At 54.4% G+C, this 22,521-nt stretch overlaps 5 protein-coding genes across 5 annotated transcripts; 2 read left to right on the forward strand and 3 right to left on the reverse strand.

Moving 5' to 3' along the window:
- The first annotated feature begins 338 nt into the window (after window positions 1-338).
- On the forward strand, window positions 339-2,798 carry GGS23DRAFT_238062 (major facilitator superfamily transporter allantoate). The gene is made up of 6 exons (XM_051512130.1): window positions 339-965; window positions 1,023-1,041; window positions 1,125-1,138; window positions 1,228-1,849; window positions 1,910-2,058; window positions 2,119-2,798. The coding sequence occupies exons 1-6, from the start codon at window positions 660-662 to the stop codon at window positions 2,578-2,580; spliced, it is 1,572 nt and encodes a 523-aa protein (XP_051368889.1). The 5' UTR covers window positions 339-659; the 3' UTR covers window positions 2,581-2,798.
- A 1,125-nt stretch (window positions 2,799-3,923) lies between these two features.
- On the reverse strand, window positions 3,924-6,318 carry GGS23DRAFT_599561 (AMP-binding enzyme; the record flags this gene model as incomplete). The annotated part of the gene is made up of 6 exons (XM_051518947.1): window positions 3,924-4,366; window positions 4,425-4,514; window positions 4,580-5,080; window positions 5,131-5,294; window positions 5,349-5,865; window positions 5,943-6,318. The coding sequence occupies 6 exons, from the start codon at window positions 6,316-6,318 to the stop codon at window positions 3,924-3,926; spliced, it is 2,091 nt and encodes a 696-aa protein (XP_051368890.1).
- A 585-nt stretch (window positions 6,319-6,903) lies between these two features.
- GGS23DRAFT_238073 (uncharacterized protein) lies at window positions 6,904-8,784 on the reverse strand. The gene is made up of 2 exons (XM_051512131.1): window positions 7,165-8,784; window positions 6,904-7,050 (listed from the first exon to the last, which is right to left on the reverse strand). The coding sequence occupies exon 1, from the start codon at window positions 8,119-8,121 to the stop codon at window positions 7,261-7,263; it is 861 nt and encodes a 286-aa protein (XP_051368891.1). The 5' UTR covers window positions 8,122-8,784; the 3' UTR covers window positions 6,904-7,050; window positions 7,165-7,260.
- A 2,633-nt stretch (window positions 8,785-11,417) lies between these two features.
- On the reverse strand, window positions 11,418-13,186 carry GGS23DRAFT_581544 (uncharacterized protein). Its single transcript, XM_051517194.1, has one exon. It carries the CDS (start codon window positions 12,524-12,526, stop codon window positions 11,843-11,845), a length of 684 nt encoding a protein of 227 aa, XP_051368892.1. The 5' UTR covers window positions 12,527-13,186; the 3' UTR covers window positions 11,418-11,842.
- Window positions 12,857-13,513, forward strand: GGS23DRAFT_238199 (uncharacterized protein). Its single transcript, XM_051512132.1, has one exon. It carries the CDS (start codon window positions 13,094-13,096, stop codon window positions 13,466-13,468), a length of 375 nt encoding a protein of 124 aa, XP_051368893.1. The 5' UTR covers window positions 12,857-13,093; the 3' UTR covers window positions 13,469-13,513.
- The last annotated feature ends 9,008 nt before the right edge of the window (window positions 13,514-22,521 follow it).

Genomic DNA, 22,521 nt, shown 5'->3' on the forward strand with positions numbered 1-22,521 from the left:
GGCGGTTAAAACTCGGGTAACAACAGCATTGTACAACTTCTTCGGCTACGTCTACGCGCAACGGCCAAGGTTGGTCCCCCTTCTCGACGAGGTGCTTGTGCTGAGCGAAAAGAGCCGTCATTCTCTATATCCCGCCGAGTCGCCATCCTCTATACCTATCTCCCTGACTATGTCTCCCACAGACTGTTGAGGGTGACACCTGGGTATACGCGACACAGCACCCAAGGTAGGCGTAGTCTGCATATATCCTTCGCCGTACATCCCTCCAGATCATACGTAGCCGATTCCTGGAGACGGCAGGTAGCCGCGGCGGTGTAGCACCACGGCGTCACTTCTGCCAGCTTATAGGCGTTGGATGAGATCGTCCTCGCCGATCTCTGCCGCCTTGTCAAGGCGTGATTCAGAAGTGTAGTCGATTGCTCGGGAGCCCATAATTGGCCTTGCCCTGCTCTCCAACTCGGGGTGACACCCGGCGACTGGTATGGATCAGAACAGCTAAGGAGCCGACATCATCATGTGTTCCCAGTAGACCGACCTATTTACCCCTCAAGGCTCCCCAGGCAAATCTCCGCCGTCAAATCTTTGACTTTGTTGGCAGGCAGACTGAGCACCTGGTGTAACGCCTCGCCCCCTCGAGAGTAGAAAGCTACCCAAGCATCATGTCAGAGGTTGACCGTACATCGACGGCAGACCCGTCAGCCGGCGGGGAAAAGCCAACTGGGAATTCTCCGTCTGGAGCTGTCGGCGTCGGTCCCCCACTCGAGCAGGTCGACGGCAGCGACCCGGACGAGGCCCTAAAGCTCGTAGCCGCTCGCCAGGGCGAGGCCATCGTTTGGACGCCCAAGGAGGAGAGAAGGCTGCTCCGGAAGATCGATCGCCACTTGATGCCCTTCCTATGTATCGTCTATGGGCTGAATTATTTGGACAAGACTACCTTGTCCTATGCTTCCGTCATGGGGATCAAGGTGAGATTCGCCCCGCCGAGAACCGCAGATAGTCCGTGCTAATCTTGCCGTGCCTAGACGGATATCCATCTCGTAGGTAAGGCACTCGGGGTTTGTGGCGAGGCGCCAATGTGTCTGTCGTTCTCTTCTAACTAGCCTCGTGCCATACGTCTTCCAAAGGCCAGGACTACTCTGTGAGAAACTCTCCACCCATCACGGCTACCCTGTGACTCTCCAGTCTCAGACAGAGGAGTACCGAAACAAATGTTGATATCTGATCTAGTGGATAGCGTCGATGTTCTATTTCGGGTATCTCGTCTGGGAATGGCCGACAAACCGCCTTCTCCAGCGACTCCCGTTGGCGAAGTACTCGGCGTTCAACGTGATCATGTGGGGCCTGATGCTCTGCTGTCTGGCGGCTGTGAAAGACTTCAAGGGCGCGATGGTGGTGCGGTTCTTCCTCGGCGTATTCGAGGCTGCCGTCAGCCCGGGATTCGCCCTTTTCACATCTCAGTGGTATACCAAAAAGGAGCAGGGGATGAGGGTGGCATGGTGGTTTAGTTTCAACGGCTGGGGTCAAATAGTAGGAGGCTTCGTCGCGTACGGAATCGCCGTGAGGACAGAACGCCATCCCATCCTCGTCAAGTCGTGGCAACTGGTTTTCCTCGTCACCGGCTTCTTCACAGCCTTTATGGGCGTGTTGTTCCTCTGTTTCATGCCGGACAACCAACTGAACGCCCGGTTCCTGACGCAAGAGGAGCGGGTGATGGCCGTCGAACGTATCCGCGTGAACCAGCAGGGCGTAGGCAACAAGCACTTTAAATGGTATCAGTGTCGGGAGGCGCTTACAGACCCTATGATCTGGGCTTTCGCCCTCTATAGCCTTATTTCCTCCATCCCCAATGGTGAGTTGCCAGGGAACCAGCATCCAAATTTGTGGCATATTAATTGACACACGTCGCCAGGCGGAATGTCGAATTACTTCTCGCAACTCATTGTCTCGTTCGGATTCTCGGAAACCCAATCTCTTCTCTTGGGAGCTCCTGGTGGCGCCGTTCAGGTCGTCACTCTCCTAGTGGCTGGGCACTTCGGGGACCGGCTCCAGAGTCGCATCGTTAAGAGACACCCTAACCCCTGTGCCTCCCTATCGTCGGGGCTAACGCCCCTTTTACAGCTCTGCGGCGCCGCCGGCGTCCTGCTAGGGGCTTTGGGCCTGTCCCTCATACTCTGCCTGCCGCTTGAGAATAGCACGGGCAGGCTCATGGGGTATTATTTATACTACACCATGGCGACTGGCTTCGTCACCTTGCTCGGTCTCATCTCCACAAACGTGGCAGGCTGGACGAAAAAAACCACCGCCGCGGCGATGTACTTAGTCGCCTACTGTATAGGCAACATCATCGGGCCCCAGGTATTCCAGTCGACCGACGCTCCACGATATCGCAACGCAAATATCGTGGCCCTTGTGTGTACATGCGTCGCGTTCACCATCTTTATATTCATCAACTTCTGGTGCAGACGCCAAAACAAAGTCAAGGCTGCCATCCGTTCTCTCCCCACCTACACTAAGGCGGACGGGCAGGAATTTCTCGATCTAACAGATAGGGAAAACCCCGAGTTCATATACAGCCTGTAAGGTACCGGCCACACGGTGAGGGGTATGCCACGCAGTTAGCCTATGGCGCTTCGGACAAGCGAGCTATCGTCATTGGAGCCGTCGAGTTGGGGGGAGACCCCCATTTCAAGGGGGGATTGTATTGTGATAACCAGCTAACAGACGTACCCCTATCCAATACAAGGCATCGCAGGGGAACTATCGGGTATGGCTAGGAGATGAGCCGGAGAAACAAGTACTTTCTTCGGGGACCTCTCCATGGCACAGCTCTGGTGGTCTAGGAGCAAGGCTCATTAGTCCGTGTACAATCTTTGCACAAGTTTCTTACGATCACGACAACAGATAGTAGAAGTAGCATCATAGACCTATCAAGAAAACGGCGATAATAAACGCCGGAGCTCCTTCTAGTTCCTACGTCATGCCCAGCATAGTTGTAGCAACTCGGCAAATTAAGAGATGAGTGGGCAGCAAACGCGTCCGCGGAGCCAATACCTACATCACCCAGAAATAATACCTCCCCCCCCCCCTCCACTCTCTCTCTCCCTCCTCTTTTCATCTCGGCGGGCCGTGGTAACTGCATCTGGCCTGCACGAGGCGCCGACGAAGGGCCGGCCCCGGTACGAGCCACGGAAGGAGGAGGAGGAGAGGGGAGGGCATCGTCTAGACGGACGCCGTCTCTGGGGCAGGGGCGCGTCGTGGCAGCGTCGAACGGGGACACCACCGGCCCGTCGACAGCGAAGGCGCGTGGCGTGTTTCAGGCGGAGCGGGACGATGTCTGACGCCGCGGCTGCGCCCCCGCGCCTCGGGGAGACAGCCCGCCGGCTAGCGCAGCTCGAAGGCTTCTTCCGTGCGAGCAAGGCCCGCGCTCGCTAGGTAGGTACGTCGTCGCCCCGAGGCAGACGGCGAGCTCGCGGGCAGTCTCGGCTCCGGCGCAACGCCAGACGAAGCCGAATCTGCGCGCAGGCTCGTCGTCCCCACGTGCTTCGGCCCCTCATAGTGTCTTGCGGCAGCTTCGATCGCACACGATCGGGGATTCACACACGGGATGGACAGCGTTGTCGTGGCGACGGGCCAGTTGAGGTCTAGGTAATCAGTCTGGACATGCGAATTAAATGCACCTGAAGCAAGCGCGCCGGGAAGCCGGCGACGGGAGAGGGGACGGGGAATGATGTTATATGCATTAGGTAGTGCTATTTACGCGTCTTGGGGATTCCAGTCTAGCATGCCCGATTCGAACCCAGTCTGAGGGGGCGTGCTCGTAAAGGGCTTCGCCCGCGACTTAGATTGGGGGAATCGCAGCAACGAGGCTGCATCTATATACCGCCTCTGCTGCTACGCCGCGCGGCCACGAGGAGGCAAGGCGCCTACAACTTGGCCCTCGCTTCGATGGCTTTGTGGGCATCTCCCTTGTGTCTAAAGTATTCCGCCACCTTCGACTTCGCCACGCCGATCACCGAGGCGTCCTCGATGGTTGCCGGGTACTGGACCTCGTTATCGAGCTCGTCGTGGACGGCGTTTTCGACCAGCTCCCGCAGGACCCTGCGCAGCGTCTTGCCCGACCGCGTCTTGGGGATCATCCCCTTGCCTTGTATTATGCCGCCGAGCGTGGCGATGCCCCCGATCTGCGTCCGAACCCGGCCCTGAATCTCGTCGTGCAGCTTCTTGTCCGGGATGGCTGACGTCGGATGGTCGGGTACCGAGAGCGTTATGAAGGCGAAGGGGAGCTGGCCCTTGAGAGAATCCGGAATGCCGACTACGCTGGCTTCCGCAACCAGCGGATGGCCCGTTATCGCTTGTTCGATGGAGCCTATATTGCCATTCGCGTTAGCAGGAATAACCCAACGAGACCGGGAGGTAGAACGTACCAGTTGAGAGTCGATGGCCGGCCGTATTAATCAAGTCGTCACTTCGACTCATGATACTGATGTATCCTTGGGAATCTATCATACCAGCGTCTGTTTCCGATTCGGTTAGAAATTCGGTTACGCCAGTCGCCATTTGAGTTACTCGGAGCGCTTACCTCCAGTGTCGATCCACTTCCCGTTGAACCTCTTCAAGTAGCTGTTGTAAAATCTTTCCTCGTCTTTCCACAGTGTCGTGAATCCCGTGGGAGCAAGCGGGATCGCTAGAACGATATTGCCCATCTTCCCTCTCTTCACTTCCGTGCCGTTGTCGTCTACCACCCTGACGTCGAAGCCTGGCATCGCCTTGCCAGCACTCCCAGGCTTTATCGGCAACGGCTTGTAGTTACTAACTATTGCCTTCCTATCCCCCGCCTTGTACGGAGCTAGGCAGATACCCGATATGGGCGATCCAGACTCCGATGACCACCAATTATCGACAACGGTTGCATCGGGAGCACCATACTTTCGTATAAGTTCCTGATACATAGTGATAATCGAGGGCTCGGACCTCTCGCCGGCAAGGAAGAGAGCCTTCAGACTCCTGAGGCCGCCCTGCTCACCTATTTGCTTGATGAACTTATTTTCGGGGTCATCCCTCTTAATAGCACGCAAGGCAGCTAGGGTTATTAGCCGAAATGTCTAACACGAGTCCGAAAAGTTAGCTTACTGGGAGCAGTGAATAGGCTCGTGACTTTGTAGTCCCGTATAATCCTCCAAAGCGTCGAGCTATTGGGGGTTCCGACCGGTTTTCCTTCGAAGAGAACTGTCGCGGCCCCGGCAAGGAGAGGCGCATATATTATGTACGAGTGTCCAACAACCCAGCCGATGTCGCTTCGATCCAGGTTAGTACTGATTTCATAGGGATTATACATCGAAGGTTGTTACCTGGCCGTGAACATCACATCTCCAGGCCCGTGGACGCCGAACAGATAACTTATCGAAAGATGCAGCCCGACTGCGTGGCCACCAGCTTGTCGAACAACACCTTTAGGGGAGCCTGTCGTGCCACTGGTGTATATTATGTAGATTCCATCAGTTGATGCGACCGGGACGCACTCCGCCTTCACGCCTCTCGCCCTGCAGCTGCGCACCGTCTTGGACCAATCGCGCTCGCCGGCTTGCCTGTTCAAGCCATCCCATCGTAGCTCGTCCCGCTGCCAGACTACGACGCGAGTAGGCTTGTGGCTGGATAGTTGAATAGCTTCCAAGATGAAGGGCTTGTAGCTCATAGGCGGCTTAGCCCCATCGATCCCGCAAGAAGCCGTGAGAATGGCTACGGGTTTGGAGGCTTCGATCCGTTGAGCTAGTGAGGCGGCGGCAAAGCCGCCAAAAACGACGGCGTGTACCGCGCCGAGCCGGTTGATAGCGAGAATGCCAATTAGGGCAGCAGGTATCATCGGCACTATTGATGATTAGTTACGCTGCCGGTCTAATGTGAGTGGCGGTGAAAGGGGGAGGGGGGAAGGACGAGTTGCATACTATAAACCAGCACCACATCACCCTTTTTCACGCCTTCTTCCCTCAGGGCGCCGGCCGTGGCCTCAACCTCATCGAGTAGTTGCGAATAGGTAATGGAACTCTTGGTTTTGGTGACGGGGCTGTCGTAGAAGACAGCTGGCTGATCGCCGTTGCCTGCAAGGACGTGCCTATCGACGCAGTTGAAACATGTCGATATCTCACCGCCTGAAAACCACTCCCAATGCGGGTACTCGACACCATTTCGGAGTCTCCTCCTAGTCCTAGTCAGGACCGAGCCTGGCTCTTTATGCCAGTGCAAGTTTTTGCCTTGCCGAGCCCAGAAGGACTCCGGATCCTCCAACGAGCGTTGGTAGGCTTCATCTTGCGAGTAGCTCATCTTCGTGCGGGCACGGCGGTCGTCGCCCCGGCCTTGCGTGCGAGATTGGCTACTTCTGAACGAGTATTCTCCGGATTGCAGCTGATTCTGGGTTGGTTGTCTTTGAGTGAGAGCAGGTAGGGTTGGCTCCGCTTTGACCGAGTAGCACCCTTTGCCCATACAAAGATGTGGTATTAATATTCGACGTCGGTGCAGCGGGGAGGGAGCTTCAACCACCACGATCCAATCTCCTGAGACAAAAAGGGGGTCTTTAGTAAGATCGGTAAGAAAAAGCCCCGCGGGGGCAGAGGCATGGGGCGGATGGGGAACCCATGGGGGACCCATGGGGAATGCGAGGAACATCCTCGGCAAGCCTGGGCTTATTCCATTACACCGAATACCAACACACGCTAACCTCCAAGTGCTGCGCGCGGTACGAAGCGCTCGCGGTCCGTCTTCGACGTGCCCAGTCGCGGTCGTGTCCTAACAAGCGTGTCGCCGCAGGAATGCCTAGCCTCAGCCACCTCGCCGCTCGAGCCATGTCGACATCGAATGACGACTTAACCTAGGTATTTTATATCCGGACGTCCGGCGTCTCCGGTAAGGGCGATTCGGAAGCATGAACGGCGAATGAGGAGTCAGCATTCACCTCACCAATAGCCGACTTCAGCTTCGTGGGACGGACGCCATGCCCGTGTCTAGATCTCTCAAGGTTGAAAGGGGGAAAGGGGGGGGGGGAACGAGCTGCGGTCTCTATTCGCGGCATAGGGTTAGTAAAACTCCCGGCGACCGCCCAAGCTAGGCTACCTATCTAATCGGCGCCTCATGCTGATATCAATGTCATGCAAGATAACGGACCTCGTGTACCTTATGATGCAATGTTGGCCCCGAAACGGAACACATCATCCTCGTCCCACATTATTGATATCGTAAACCCGTTCGCCCCGGCCTCGAAGGGGGAAATCAGGACTCGGCGGGCGTCCCGGGGCTGGCGTATAGACTATACACACTTTGCTGACCCTTGGGGGCGACTTTCAAACTGCCGAATCTTGGTTCCGGGAGTCGTCTACCTGCCTTGATGCTCTCGAGGACCCATTCGGCGCCGACAAACTTCACGCCGGGCCCGCCGACCTTCCGAATCTCTTTCTGCAGTTTCCCTCCGGCGAGACCTCCACCAGCACCGCCAATCCCGCCAACCGACCTTCCTAGGATCACGTGTGTGACCTGTCGTCGTCCTAGATGAACAGAGGTCCTAGCGCCATGCTCCGCCAACACGTGCTTGAGCTTGTGGTCTGAGATCAGGGGGTGTGTGCTGCCGTTGATGTACACCACAACGCCGTCGAAAATTCCCCTTGGCCGAGTCTTGTCCTCCTCCCGAATCTCGTCTCCGGCGGCGCGCCGCCCCGTAGGGTTCTTCGCACCCGTCGAGTCGTCGTGGTCCCTGGCCGGCCCGGGTTGAGCGTCCGCGATAGCGGAGGCGGACGTGCCGCCCTTCATGGTCCCCGGCTTCACCAACATGTCCATAACCGAGCGTTGGGCGCGAGACCGCAGCTCGGGCGTGATGAGGGTTCTCATAGCCGGGTCCCAGTCTTTCGAACCTTGGCCCACAGTGTCGGACACGCGCTGCCCACCCCCGGGCCCGCCCTTGAACTGGCTCGTGAGCTTTAGATTCCGGGAGTGGCGCCATCCCATGCTCCTCCCGAGAGGATTATCGGCGCGCTGGTGGCCCGTTGCAGACGAGTTCCAACTGTCAGAAGACTGGCCATATCTGGGATCTGCGGCTCTGGGCGTCTGCGATTTCGAAACGTTTGGTGGATATGGCATGGCAGATGGAGGAGGTTGGCGGCCTGGTGGTATGAGAGGAGGGTAGATAGAAAAAGGCGCCGGGGGTCGAAGATAGAAAACGCGTGATCACTACGTCATCACAAGAGCGGAAGAGAGAGGAAAAAAGGATAGTTATCCCTGCATGCAAAGAGTTACCTACTTGTTTACTTCTTCTTCCCCATTGAATAGGTAGGTAAACAAGACACGGTTGAGGCGCACGACGGCTTGGTATGTACAAGTGCGCATCTCACGGCTCGACGCTAGCGAGAGGCACCCAGGAGCTGTGCATGCCTTAGGTCTAGTTAGGCATGTACCCATATCCCATAACTATGTGAATACTTTACATCTTTGTCCGGCGGCGTAACAGAAAGCCATGTCGGCAGTGGACGTTAGTGACACGTGACTCTTCGATACCTCCCCAACGAGTAGACACCAAGATATACGTGTAGGTAACGACCTCGGTAGGTATGCACATTTAATACTGTCGCTAACCTCAGGTCCCCTTGCCTACGGGTAGGCGTGCCGAGTATCGAGGGGCCTCAGGTCTTAGAGGTAGGTACCTACATAGTACCGGCCTACGGGTACCTGATCTAGGCGTACAGACGTATCTACCCACCTCACGCAAGGCATATATGAATACCTACCTAGGCAGGTAGTTATAAGCCCGCCGACTCTAGAAAGTGAATATTCTACTCGGAGCTTCCGGTAGGCAGCTAATTACCACCAGATCACATGTCTGTCTATCTTGAGAATCGAGTTCGGTATTCGCTTAGGTGAATAGGATAACTACCTCCTAACTACCTAGGCCTACCTACCTACCTACCTGCCTGTGTGGGGGAACGCGGATGGAGGGCACCTGACTGATTCCCTGCACCGGCCATAACCCCCGTAATGTAGTACGCAGAAGGGTAAGTTCCCTTCGATCCCTGATCTTGGTCCGAAACACCATACAATGGACGGCTCTGTCGATACAACCTCCGACGGCGGAAAAATCCAGAGGATACGCTATAATACGATGGATATAACACAGCCGAACGAAACGACGAGCTTTGGTGCACATCACCGCTTCTGCCAAGCGCCGCTCGCAGGCGTTTTGTCGCGAGGCCCGACGGAGGCGTCCCGGCACGTCCAATCGGGTGTGCGCGTTTCGAAACCAAAGAACCCGAGAAGCCCGTGTTTTGGCGCTCGGCGCGGGTGACGGTAGTAGGGATGGTTTTTTTTCTTCTTCTTCTTTCCTGGTTGGGTGCCTACCTATTATTGTTGTTGCTATTATGATTGTCGTGGCCGCCGTCGTCGTTGTTGCCATCATCATCATCATCATCATCATTTTTCTTCGTCTTCTTCTTTCTTCTTCGTCCGCCTATTATTGCCCATCGCCTGGTACCGTGTGGCAGGATGGCGGCGGGCGTTATCAGATCGCCGACGGACGTGAAGGGATCCAAGTCACGAGGGCGGTAAATTCGCCTGTTGGTGGGTATGCTGGCTGGTTTACCTGGCCTGCCTTGGCTTGCCCTGACCTGCCTTGACCGAGATGCGACGCACACACATTTATCAACGGCCACTTGTTTGTCTCGCGATGGGATCCGGGTCCGGTTCGATTTCCTGCCCCCCGCACATTTCATGCAGCCAGCCCACCACATCTCCCGCCCTCGTTTCTCATGCAACCCTCTCTACATCTCTCCCAGGGGGGAAAAGGGAGGGGCCGTGAACAGGGAGGCCTGGAACCCCCCCCAGCTACTACGTGGAAGACTGGAGAGGTGTATAAGTGTGTGTAGCCCGTGTGTCTGTATGTCGCGCGCGCGTGTACATCATGTACGGTATCTGTGCTGTTTGATGTTATTTCGAGCCGTAGCAAGCAGGCCTTTATGTTGTAGGGGAGGTTGATGCACATCATTGGGGCTAAGGGATCCAACTCGACGCTAAGAGCCCATGGTGGTTGACAGCTCACTTTTCGCGCCGTGGGAGGCTGAGGATACGCCCGGATTGTCTGCACAGCGGGCAACCTACATACAGGCGGGAGTTCCCTCCTTGCTTCCCAGATCGCAGATGTACCTACACATAGAGGTATGTATGCACGTACTTTACATTAGGTACCTCCTAACCTACTGTCATCCATCCCATCCCGCTAGGCCAGAGGTATCTGGGTACATGTGGCTGTCAAAGACGGGTTGGTAGGCACCTAACCTTGACCTAAGGCTCAGACATAGGTACCTATCTACCTACCTAGGTGCCTAGAATCTCCTAGGTACCTATCCAAGGTAGTAAGGTAATAAGGTACCTACCTTAGGTACCTAGGTAGGTTGCTAATATGGGTTCTAGAATCAGGTACTTAGACAACTACATGTATAGCATCGTCGTCTTCTAAATATACCACGATAGGTGCCTACCTGTAAGGAGGTAACTGTGGCCAGGTTAGTAGGCACCTAATGTACCTGGCATACCAATGTGTTGAATGTATACCTGTGGTCGTAGGCACCCCTTTTTCCGTATCGGACACCCGAGGCACTTCTCTCTCCCTCTCCCTCTCTCTCTCTCTCTCTCTCTTCTTTTCTTGGCTTCGCTATCCAGACTGCAAACCCATTGCCTAGAACACCTACCCACCTACATGTGTATATACGTATGTGGTTAGACATGTTGATGGTGCAAGCCGGGTCCCATGCTAGGCGTTCATGCAGCCTAGCGATTGGGGCCGCTGTCGTTTCCTTGTCCTGTCTGCAGGCATGTACACTACACATGTGTGTGGTGTGTGGTGTGCGGTGTATGTGTGTGCGTGTATGTAGCTCTCGCTGTCGTGCTGTGCTCTGCTGCTGCTGCTCAATCCGCGGCAGGGCCACGATGGGATGGAGATGGGGGCGCTGCGGTTTAGCACTATCGAGTCGGGTTGCATTCCCGACCCGTGCCTCCTCTCTCCTGTGCAGCCCGCAGCCTTCTTGATGTTTTACCGGCATGAGCAAATGCCACACTGGATTGCCTCGGTGCGAGAGCTTGCCGCTGCCTGTCCTTGCTTCGCCGGCTGCGTTGCAGCGGCCTCTCGCTGTTGGGTCGCGACCAAGTGTATGGGGATGTTTTAAAGAAATTGAGGAGGGTGACCGGCGATTGGCAGGCAGGGATCCGGTATACGGTCGGGCGGGTGGTTGAGAATGCGAGAGGGAAGACAACCATGGGCGGCTTGCCTAAATTCGAGCCGAGCTCGGTCGTGTTACGATCCGGAGTTAATACATATACATATGGGTGGATGGTATACCTATGTATAGTATGCATTCACCCCACAAGCCGAATAAAAAAAAAGAAGAAACACCATCTTACGTAGTATACAGTAACCATCCATTCGGCAGCCCCCCCCTGGGGCCGGCCTCGTTCATCTCGGGGATGTCTGGCAGAACGATGTATGTATGTAACAGCTGTAATGGTACCTACATAATTCGGGGACGACGCAGGTACTTCGCAGGTGTCCAGGTTAGTATCCTAGGCACATAATGTCGGCGGTCTCTTGTCGAGTTATTTTCCTCGCCTTGCTCTCTGCTTTTCACTTGGTCTCCTCGCACCATTTTCTGCTGGGCTTCTTTCCCTTCGTTGCCGGCCGTTAGTTAGCCCCCGGGTCTCCGTAGGGATGCTTACTAGAACGACAATGGCATTGTATTGGGTACCTCTCGGCTACAGGCAGGTACATGCACGGGCAGGTACCTAGGTAGGTACGAATGCATGTATGTACCTAATGTACCTAAGATAGGTAGGTATGTACGTACGTGTACGTGCCGACGGGGCACGACGACGTTCTCCACAACCGTCGGGGAATCAACGTCGAGCAACATGGGGCCATGCGGGAATATCGAGTCGCGGCAGGTAGCCCTTGCCAGAGCGCGGCCACATGTATACATACACCCATACGTATATGTAGTACATACATACATGTATGTACATGTACGCATGTACATCTGGGCAGACAGGCGTCAGAATGCTGTGTACATGCTAACCTAGGTACATAGCGCTCTAGGAGCGTGTAGGTATGGTAGGGGAGGTACGTATCGATTGCCACCAGGCTACATATGTAATGCGGATCATACTTGCTTCTGCTTCTTGCTTGGCTAGCAACTGGCAGTGCTGCTGCTGCTGCCGCCGTTGCTGCTGCTGCGGCGACGGCGACGGCGGCGGCGGCAGCGGAGAGACGGGATTCTCTTCGTCCTGCCCGTTTGTCCGCTTGCTTGCTTGTGCTTGCTTGCTTCGATGCTTGCCTCTCACTGCTGCTTTGCTGAGCGGGGCGGCTGGAAGGGCTGCGACTTGTAATGAAGGATGGGGTAAGTGGCTGACGGAGTAGCAGGGACTCTCCCTCCGACCTGACCTTGCGAAATGTCCATACGTTACACACACATACATACTCACATATACACACACCACACACACACATACACACCACACACACCACACACACACACGCTACAATAACCAGGTGTGCGCACTATGACGAGTCGCTTTTGTTGCAATCGCTGTCGTGAGAACATGGGCGAGGTCTCGAATGGCCGACGGACACGGGGCAGCTAGGAGGGGATCCTCCCCCTATGCGATGATCTTATATCCCATGCAACGTGGACTGGCCTTTTGCTTGGATCGAGTTCCTTCGGTTGCGATCCGCACCCCGTCTTTTCGCTCTTTGGGTGTTGGTGCCAACGTGATTTTCCTGGAGATGTTCGCTAGGGGGACAGACAGCTAGCTAGGGCAGGGGGATGGGAATATGGAGGACCAGGCGTCGCTAGCAGCTAACTCGCCTCCACCCCCTGCTCGTTTTCCCGCTCGATATGTGAGTGCGGTTATGTGCTGTAGCCTGTCGTCGCACCATGCCGTACCGCACATACATATGTATGTACATACCCAATCTCGTCCGTGAATGCTACAGTGGAAATATGTACTTGCCGTTTATACGAGTACATCGCGGAGCTGTAGGTAGCTAAAAGTCAGCCCTAATGATTTAGGGTAGATGCGCGGTAAGGGCTGTGCGCGGTGCATGCGCAATGTAAGATTGATTTTCAGATCAACGGTGACCCTATCCATCCTCGAGATGGGGGTTTTCTTTGCCTGTACGAGCGGGGAGGGGGGGAGGGGTCATGTTCACTGCCGGATCCTGTATACATACACATACCTGCGATCTTGGGGGCGTACATACATCAGGTGCTTACCTACCTACCTATGTAGATATACCCGTGCCCGGAGCCTGCGATTCTTCGACGCTGGGCCTGGTTGCCGTCGTTGTCTTAGTGTACACACCGAGCCGGTGGATAGGAGGAACACACGTACAAGGACGGGCGGACGGACGGACGAGTCTTTTACCATCACCGGCTTCCCTCCCCGTTGAGATCCTTGTCTGCAATCGTAGTCTGGCATGGCAGCACCCACTCGGAGGACTAAACTTGAGCTATAGCGATCGATCGCTTGGTGGCTGCTGATTATGTATGTGTATGTGTGTGTGTGTGTGTGTTGTGTGTGTGTGAATTATGTATAGCAAGAGACAGCCCAGCCCTGCAAGAGAGGATCGAGCAGGGCGCGGGGGAGAGAAAAGGGGGGGGGGGGGAGGATCTGCGGCCGAGCAGATGCTGTATGCATGTATACATACCTAGCATATTACACCCGTATCTCGTAATATGCGGCATGCAAACAGCTGTGTTACGCGTAACCCGGAGTGGTTGGGCATGGTGACCCGAGCGAATGCCTGTGGCTACAGTGAGCGGTGACCGCAACATGGGGTGGTCGTAAGGAGAGAGGGCACTAGAGGAAGAGGAGGATGAGCCTCTATGTACACATACATACTCATACGAGGAAGAGACGAGGGACGAATAAATCCGAGGCTGATGAAGGGTATCAAAGCTCCAAACTAGCCAGACCGATGAGCCGCTCAGAAAGCCTAGGGGGTTTACCCCCAATCAAGTCACACCGGTCAAGATCCCAGGGCCAATACTGCCTCGAAGAGACCTCGACTCGAGACTATTTGTTTCGAACCAGCCACCGCCACGTGAAAGCCAAGACACAGGACTGGAGTTGATGACCAGTCAAAATTTCCGAGCGGGAATACGATTTGGATAATGATGATATAACAAAAGCCCTGCGTCGTCGAAGACTCTGAAAAGGCAGGAAGATAACGAAACCAATAACCGGCGATCATCGGACAGGCGCGATGGACGACCGGCAAGGATTTGCGGCAACAAGGGTAAGGAAAGTGAGAGAGGGTGAGGAGAGAGGGGGGGGGGAGGTTGACGAGAAGGGAGGGGGGGGTGTGTTGGGTGAAGATCTGCAATGGACATGGCATGGACCTCCCCTGGCAAAATAGCGGTGAAGAGCTTGGGCCTATCGTGCCCACGGAGTTCCTGAAATCTTTCTCATACAGTGTAAATGCGAACTATGTAGGTTAGCCGGTTCGGCCTCGTCGCCAATCTCCAGGCTCGTTAAGGCAACAGGTATCCGAAAGGTAAAGGACCCTATTGCAGGTACATCATTCACCGACAGACGGCTGCGGATAAAGCTGTGCCTATTGGTAAACTGTCTGTTCTCGATAGCTTGATCTGACCTCCAAGATGACCTGCGACTAACGTAGACCGCTGCCGGCAACGTGTCTTATTTGTTCCCTTAGTGCCACCACGATGGATACGTCCCGTGGCAGTGGGATAGGCAGGGCGTGGTTACTCGCGAGAAGGGTTCCGTACCCAGCTCTGCGATCGTCTGGACAGGTAACGTCTCGACAGACTCGGGGCCGTTCGTTGGAGCTATATCGCGCGTGGAATCCATCCACGTTCTAATTCTTGATTGGGCCAGCAAATAGTCAACTTAGAAAACACGCTATACATATAGCTTCTCGGTCTGATTGGGGCCTGCCGGGGGGGGGGGGAGACCTCGTAAGCCTGGTGATATTTCGACGCCACAATTCAACGCTTGTTGTCCCTCTGATTCAACGCCCACTTTTACCAGCCCTGAAATTCGCTGGGCTTGCCGGCATTGGATGAGCCACCTACTATAGATCTTCCGCCCGAGAAGGATGCAGAGGACCCCTTCATATTGAGACTGCCAACAGCTCACACCCGCGCCCCTCTTTCTTCTACGTGGGCAAATTAGGGGGCCAGTCGCGTATAGCAGTGTATAACATGCATATGTAGCACATATGCCTCCATAAGGCACACGTATGTGTAGAAACGTAATATAATGTAATATAAATAGTAAACCGATCAATTCAAACACATCAATTTAAGCGCATACCGTACGAGATTGGGGGTTCCCGAAGCCAATTATAGGAGAGACATTTTCATCGCCTTAAATTTTTGTTCAAAATGCCTTTCTTTTGCTTTTCTGAGATAATGTCGCCTAGCAGCGGTACGTACGTTGCGGTCTCCCGTTCCAACAACACAGCACAGAGAATTACTAAGAATGCTGAGCGGTTTTTTTTTCCCCGGCCCAGTAATCATCGCGAATCTCTCCAGTGCCCTTCGGCCTCTCCACTAGCCGGTGCTTGTTAAGCCTGGTTTGTCGCCCGATTTCTTCCCCCTCACAGTGAAATAAAGTGGTGGTGATGGTGGTGGTGGTGATGCTTGTCGACGTGGACATAGTTGATTGGACAGGCGGGAAGCGGTGGGGAGGGGGGAATCTTGGTCGACACCGTAGGAGGGTCGCAAAAGCGGCTGGTGCAACACGAAGCTGATGAAGGTGTTCCTTGGATTCACCTTCGTGACGGGACAGAGGTGGAATCCTCTCGACGTCCTTGCTAAAAGCGAGATAAATGGCGAAGCCCACGTGCCCACGCCATGTCGTTGACACAGCCCTGGCCCCCCTCCCTCCCTCTCTCTCCCTCTCCCTCTGTCTCTCTCCCTCTCTCTCTCTCTCTCGCTCGACTTCTGGGTTGAATTAATCTAATGTGGCATAACCCTCACTCGGTCTTCGCCGCTCAACCGTAGACGTGTATACCCTTGACCATAACCCCCCGTAGATTCTTAAGTCACTTCCGTACCGTACAAATACAAGCAGGAATAGCTCTTGGCGGAAGTAGTGTTTGCTTGTCGGTGGAAGGATGCGTCGTACCAGGACGATCTCGAGAGCCAACTCCCACGTTCTCGGAGAGGCCGGTCACAGGCGGTTGCGTAGAGCTAACTAGACGTGGGATTGTACAGCACCTGCGACTTTGTCGTTGATATACCTGGACCCTGAGGGTAAAAGTCGCGGAAGACGACGGCAAGAATCTGGAGGGTAGTCTTCGTCTTGGTCGTGTACATGTAGCCTAACATCTACCGCCGTTACGCATGTATGCACATACCACATACATACCTCTCGTACACACGCTCACATACCTATACACGACACCTAAAATCCTTCCAGTGGCAGCATAAGGTATTTAGAGAGCATGGGGTAGCGCGGACTTAATTGGGTACAGACGTGAGATTTGCATAGCCGCTGTCCGCTGTGCGTTAGACCACTTCTGGGTCATGCAAGTGCGCAAGCCGTCATGGCGGATTCCCCTGTCATCTTAGGAGATTTCGATGAGCCTTTTCTGACGACAACTCCCGGAGGCGAGGAAAATCGTCTTCAACTCCGCGAAACGGGCTGTCGAGGGCTGTCGTACGCACAGGCTCGAAGGAACAACGCAAGGGCTGGCGACAGCAGCCTACACCTACGCTCGAGGTTGGGTTTGTCCGCTACGGATTAGATCGGGCTTGTCTCGCCCTCCGTAAAGGAGCGAGAGAGAAAGGATTAATGAAGGATTTGTTTAAGTGCTACGTATTCGAAGTGAGATCCCGAACCGAATTCAGGGCACTTACAACCTCTCACCAAGCTACCCCACCTACACCTTACCTACCCTGCTTTCGCGGCATTCAAGTCGAGTACAATTCAGTTTGACGAATTCTCCTCGCTCGGTGTGCACATGCGTCAAGTAGATAGGTCTAGATAAATCTGGATCTGTCGCACAAATTGAACAAAATTGACCGCTCCTCAGATACCGGTGAGGAGCTCAGGGAGGCCTGGGTTGCGCGGGGTGAGATTTTGTAGAACCACCGGGGCACGAGATGCTAAAATCGGATTCACCAGCAAAGAAAGATGTGGAACATGGAGAACTAGACGAGGCGCGACCCGTTTAGTCTGGAGCCTAGTGTGCCGCGGTGTTTCGAAACTTCGTAGTGTGTCGATTGTCTAGAGCCCGTTCCAGAAAGATGATATGCCGCGCACTCACTTCAAACAGCGACGCGGGCGAAGGCGAACAAGAGTGGCGGGGCAGGATCGCCTTCCGCTGAAATTGCCGCGTGCTCAACGGTGCTCCCATATCCTGCCGCGACGCAGCATTCTCCCCTACTAGGCTGCGGACTGCCTTGCTTTCGAGCGGCCTCGGAAGGGGATCGGTTATGATGAAGAACACCGAGGAAAAAGTTGAGATCCGACCATCCATTTTAACACTACACGATGATGCGCTCTCTTCCGTCCCTTCCCTTCCCTTCTCTCTCTTTTTCTCCTCACCTCCCTCCGGTATCAGGCCTAGGCCAAGGCGGTTTATACTGGCGTAGATGAACGGACTGTCGTGCATGGCATGAACATGGCACAGCATTGCAGTGAGCATTGAGGCTCTCTTCCACAACATGCGGTCACCCCGTTTTGTATCCACAGTAAGCCACCCCGTTGGGAATCGATCCGACAGTAACGATAGCACGAGATCTATATGCCGCTAGATGCGTAGGCAATGCGAGGGGCGAGGGACGGGAAAGAAAGCATAGATAATGCTGCATGCGAGCATGCATCTGCTTCGGGGCCTCGCAGGCGATGAATCTAAAACAACTGAATACTGCATGTGGGAAATTTGCGCGAGCACTGCCTCGAGCCTGGGAGATGTTCCCACGGCGTGAGTTACCAGCAACCTGGATTTTGGCTTCCATTGCCTGGGGGAACAAACAACTCGATGCCGAATGTCGTTCCTCGCCGGTGTTGTTACACGGAGAAGTGCTATACTTCACAATTGGGTTCCGTCAACGGCGACGACCCTGCTGTCGTCGCGCAGCATCTGATACCCGGCACGGGGGACAGGATGTTTATGATAACCTAGGCGGCCTAACGTACATCCATGCATAGCAGGTGTATATATACCCTGATTCTCTCTCTGCCGGCCGGACGGACATAGATAGTGGCATACATGCATATGTACATACCTACCCAGTCCTCTATTCCTTCAATCCCACCAGATAGTAGGCAGCGTCCCTTTTTCTTTCTTTTTTGGAGAAAGAAAGAAAGGGAGAAGAGGGAGAGTGAGAGGAAGAGAGGCGATCCGACTGTGACCAAACCCTGGAAAATTACCGTACAGAGCCTAGGCAGGGCGATCGCTCGTTGGCCATGTGGCTGAACGCGTATCAATCTAGGGCTAGCTTTAGATCTATAACTATTACCCCGTCGGCCATTCAGCGCCGGCGGCCAGCACCCGTCCACTTTTGTCGGCGGCAACCAGTAGGCGTGGGCCACGCAAGAGGACCGGGACTGAATAAGTTGCTGACCCGGCCACGCTGTCAGAGCCTTTCTTTCACCTGTCGTTACGGTAGGATGAGGAGCCCGTCCCCCGATTGGTAGGCCGCTCTCATGATTTGTTGTTGAGCGCCCATCTGACTTGGGGGCCTTTTTTTTGGTTCCGTTCCTATTGGACGTTCTGATCTTTGACGATCATGGTTCTAGCAGCACTCGAAAACCTGTGGTATTAATAGCACTTCACCTTCTGGTTACATTCGACCTATACGTACCTGAGGACCGGGGTCATAGCAGGCGCTACTGCTGAGAGGTATAGTATGTACATAGTGCTGTGGGTGAGGTAGTATCGTCGTAAGCATGGGTGTGCATACTGTGCAGACAGCTCCGGGGGCGCTATTCCTTATCCAACACCATGTCGCGAGTCGACGTCGCCCGCGCGCTTGTCGAAGGGAGCCGAGCCTAGGAATAATAGCCCGTCCGAGTGAGCGGAGCTTGCGGCGCGACCCCTGAGAAACGGAAATTCCAAGATCCGACCAGGGGATCATCGTCCAAATCTCATGACTGCCACGGACGGGGGGGGAGGGGGGGCACCCTACAGGCAGTGTGTACAGCGCTTCGAACTGTGTGCGCTGTGTGTGTGCTGTGCCGCGCTTAAATAGCAGAGGTTAGGTGCCTACCGGTGTACCCCGGTACCAAAGGTAAGACATTCATTTTCGTGTGTGCTATACTCGAGTGGGGACGGGTCGAGTGGAAACGGAACGGAGTGGCGGATGCAACGCCCACTGCTTACCTTAGGCAGGAACCTGCTAGGTAATGTACCAAATGTCTCCTAATTGCCCGTGGTACATCCATGATCCATCATACATGCATATGTACATAAATATGTACCTACTTTTAGAGGTTCCGTCTCACGGAGGCGCGGGGGGGGACGGGGGAGAGCCGGGGGTCGAAGAGGTAATCCCGTACCAGGTAGCGAAGTACTCGGGCAAGATTGTCATGCAGACGACAACAAGCCAAGATACCTGGCGCCGACGTATCTCGATACAGTAGGTGGGCCCGCGGGCTGCGGGTGGGCAGCTCTCCAAAAGACGATCCCAAGGCCCGTCCAAGGACGAGGGCGCAAGAGACGGGCTTGGCGACTTTGCGGTCTAAAATTTTAGGTTATGTAAGACGGGTAAGATTCTTCGTGCATTTCCTGCGCAGGAGATGTGTACGTACCTTGTTAGGGTAACATGGAAGTGCCCTGAAGCAGGCGGGATGTTGAGATATCGCGGAATCTTGCATTGGGATACGTAAAGTGCTGCAGAGAGAGAATGGTGCGGCGTCGTCTCTGAGGATGCTGCAAGCCCCACCTCGACAGCCCGGCCTCCCGTCTTACCTACATGCATACCTACATATGTGTGTACATACATGCTGCGCGGTAGATACGGAGTAGGTCGGTGGGAGGTGTTGTATTGAAGGGTTGTGTAGGGTAGGCAGTGTACGTGGGAGGAGGGGGAGGAGGAGGAGGAGGAGAGAGAGGAGGAGGAGGGAGCTCTGTGTGAGGGCTACGTGGTAGTGTAGAAGATGTGTAACCTTGAGCACCTTCGTACATACATGACATCCAAGGACAGTCTTGGATACACATACATACATACATAATACGATGCATGCATACATGGACATACATACGTAGTACATACATACATAGTTATATAGTTATATAGTCATAGATATATAGATATACGTCTGCGTTGGAGGAGAGGCGAGGTGGGTGTGATGTGGTTGGCAATATCGCCTAGGTAAAACTTCCGACGCTGTTGAGCCGGGGAAGCATGTAGATAAAAGTGAGAAAGGCAGAGAGAGAACAACCAGTCTGCGTGGCTGGCATGGCGGAATCTTAGCCGGTGGTTGGACCGAATCACCTCAGAATTCTGTATGGAGATTCGACTTGGCTGTCATGTCGGGGAACGGCTTTGCTAGGCGAGCTGGCTAATGCACACGTACCTTACAGCAGGACCTACTTAAGAATATAGCAGAAAAGCTTCTGGCTCGAGTCGAGAAGACGCCTGCTGCTTAACAACGCAGTTCTTGGTCTTCTGCCCGGTCGTGGATCGCGATACTGGGGCCGCCGTCCAGTCCTATGGGATGTATCGTACATGCTCTCTAACCAAATACATAGCTAGATAGGTCTGTTACACTGGCTTCCCGCCGCGGAGGGTATGACAACAATTAGCCACTGCTGTGCGTGGCGAGTGGGAGCTGGGAAGAGGAGCATAAACCAGAGAGACGATACCACAGGACCATGCTTCCTTAGTGACGTGATGTTTGTGCTGCGTACCCTCTCTTGTGGATATATAAGGGTCTCTGCATACATATGTATGTATATATTAATACTAGCTACGGCAGACCTGGTTGACGCCGGCATACTACGTACATACGGGCATACGTACATGCATATAACCGTTTGGATCTACACATGTAAGCGTACGCCGTTATACCGTTTATAGCGCGGGCAGCTGTTAATCTTGCATCGAATCCGGCTATGCTATCAGAATCTTCCCGGAGACGAGAATGGACTACACGTACGTGCATACGAGGAACTGTGTGAGAAACCGAAAAGGAATACTTCTCGGGTATAGTTGAGGCCTGGGCGTTTCTTTTGAGATTTTAGATCTGTACGCGCATGTGTCTGTCTGTATATGTGTATGTGTGTGTGTATGTAGGTAGGTAGGAGGTATGTATGTAATGTGAAAGGTCTAGACGAGCCAAGAATGTCGGGGAGGGGTGGAGGGCCAGGGGCCGCTTGTTGCCTTGCATTTCCGACGGATTTAACTAGACGATGAATGGACGTCGTAAACCGGCAGTGCCCACCTCTGCCACACATAGGTACCTACCTACGGTTAGCGACACAGCAGGACACGCGTGAGGATACATAGACGGGTACCCAGCCCGTCCGCCCACACCCACCTCCATGTCAGGTACCTCCTAGCTCCTATCTCAGGTACCTACCTACCTTAGGTACATAAGGCACGCATGTACCTCACGCGGGCTGGGCCCTGACTGAATGCATGCATTGGCTGCCACCCCTGGCCATACGCTTAGCTGCGAATTACACACAAGTAGAGACGAGATATCCCGTCGGGGACTAGTGCATTTGATTTTGCTATCTTGTGCCGAAACATCTACGTATATACCGGTCGGTCGGTCCATGAGGTTGGGTTTGACGTAACCCGGAGATGTGCACGGCGAAGGAGGGGCAGGGCACGCCGATAGTGATACCATCATACGTCCATCCGTATGCTGCCTAGAAAATATAAACGTGTTACTAGCATGTGTGTACATACGATGGGTTCCTGAGCTCTTCAAGGGTTTGTATGAGCCACCAGCTGGATCTGGTTTCGGCCCGCGAGGAGGAGCCAGGACGAGGATGACGACGGACGCTGACTGGATCCGCTAACCCTAGCCCAAGTCGTCGTTGCAACCTCGACGGGTCCACCAGAGGGGACTAGGGTGTTGATTACCAACGAAAAGCCGTGGCCCCTGGCCAGTGAAGAGGCGGCCCTGAAGGAGAAAGAGGGGAAAGATGAGAGATATGTTATGTCAGTTAGAGAGGGGTGTCAAGAACAAAAAACGCTTGCTACCCGCCCGTCCGCCTTCCCAGTCTCATATTGTAGACACGCCTCGAAGGAAACCCGTCTATTTTCCAAATTAATACTCTATTAAGCGCTCGAATAAGGCCCCAACCGCCCGTTATTGCTTCTACTTGTATTTTAAATATATAGAGCTCCCCTCCCTTCGTAACGAGCGGGATAAGCCGATTTGCGAACGTTCCGCCGGGTGGCTCTGGGCGACATCGAGAGAGTGATTTTCAGACGGCGGAAACAGGGTCCGCTTACTTGCAAGGGGAAGACCGCCCGCGACTCTGACGGCCAGTGGTATATGCCATTAATT

The sequence above is a fragment of the Durotheca rogersii genome (genome assembly GCF_024521655.1).
Source record: "Durotheca rogersii strain YMJ 92031201 chromosome Unknown GGS23scaffold_25, whole genome shotgun sequence".
Classification (NCBI taxonomy): domain Eukaryota; kingdom Fungi; phylum Ascomycota; class Sordariomycetes; order Xylariales; family Xylariaceae; genus Durotheca; species Durotheca rogersii.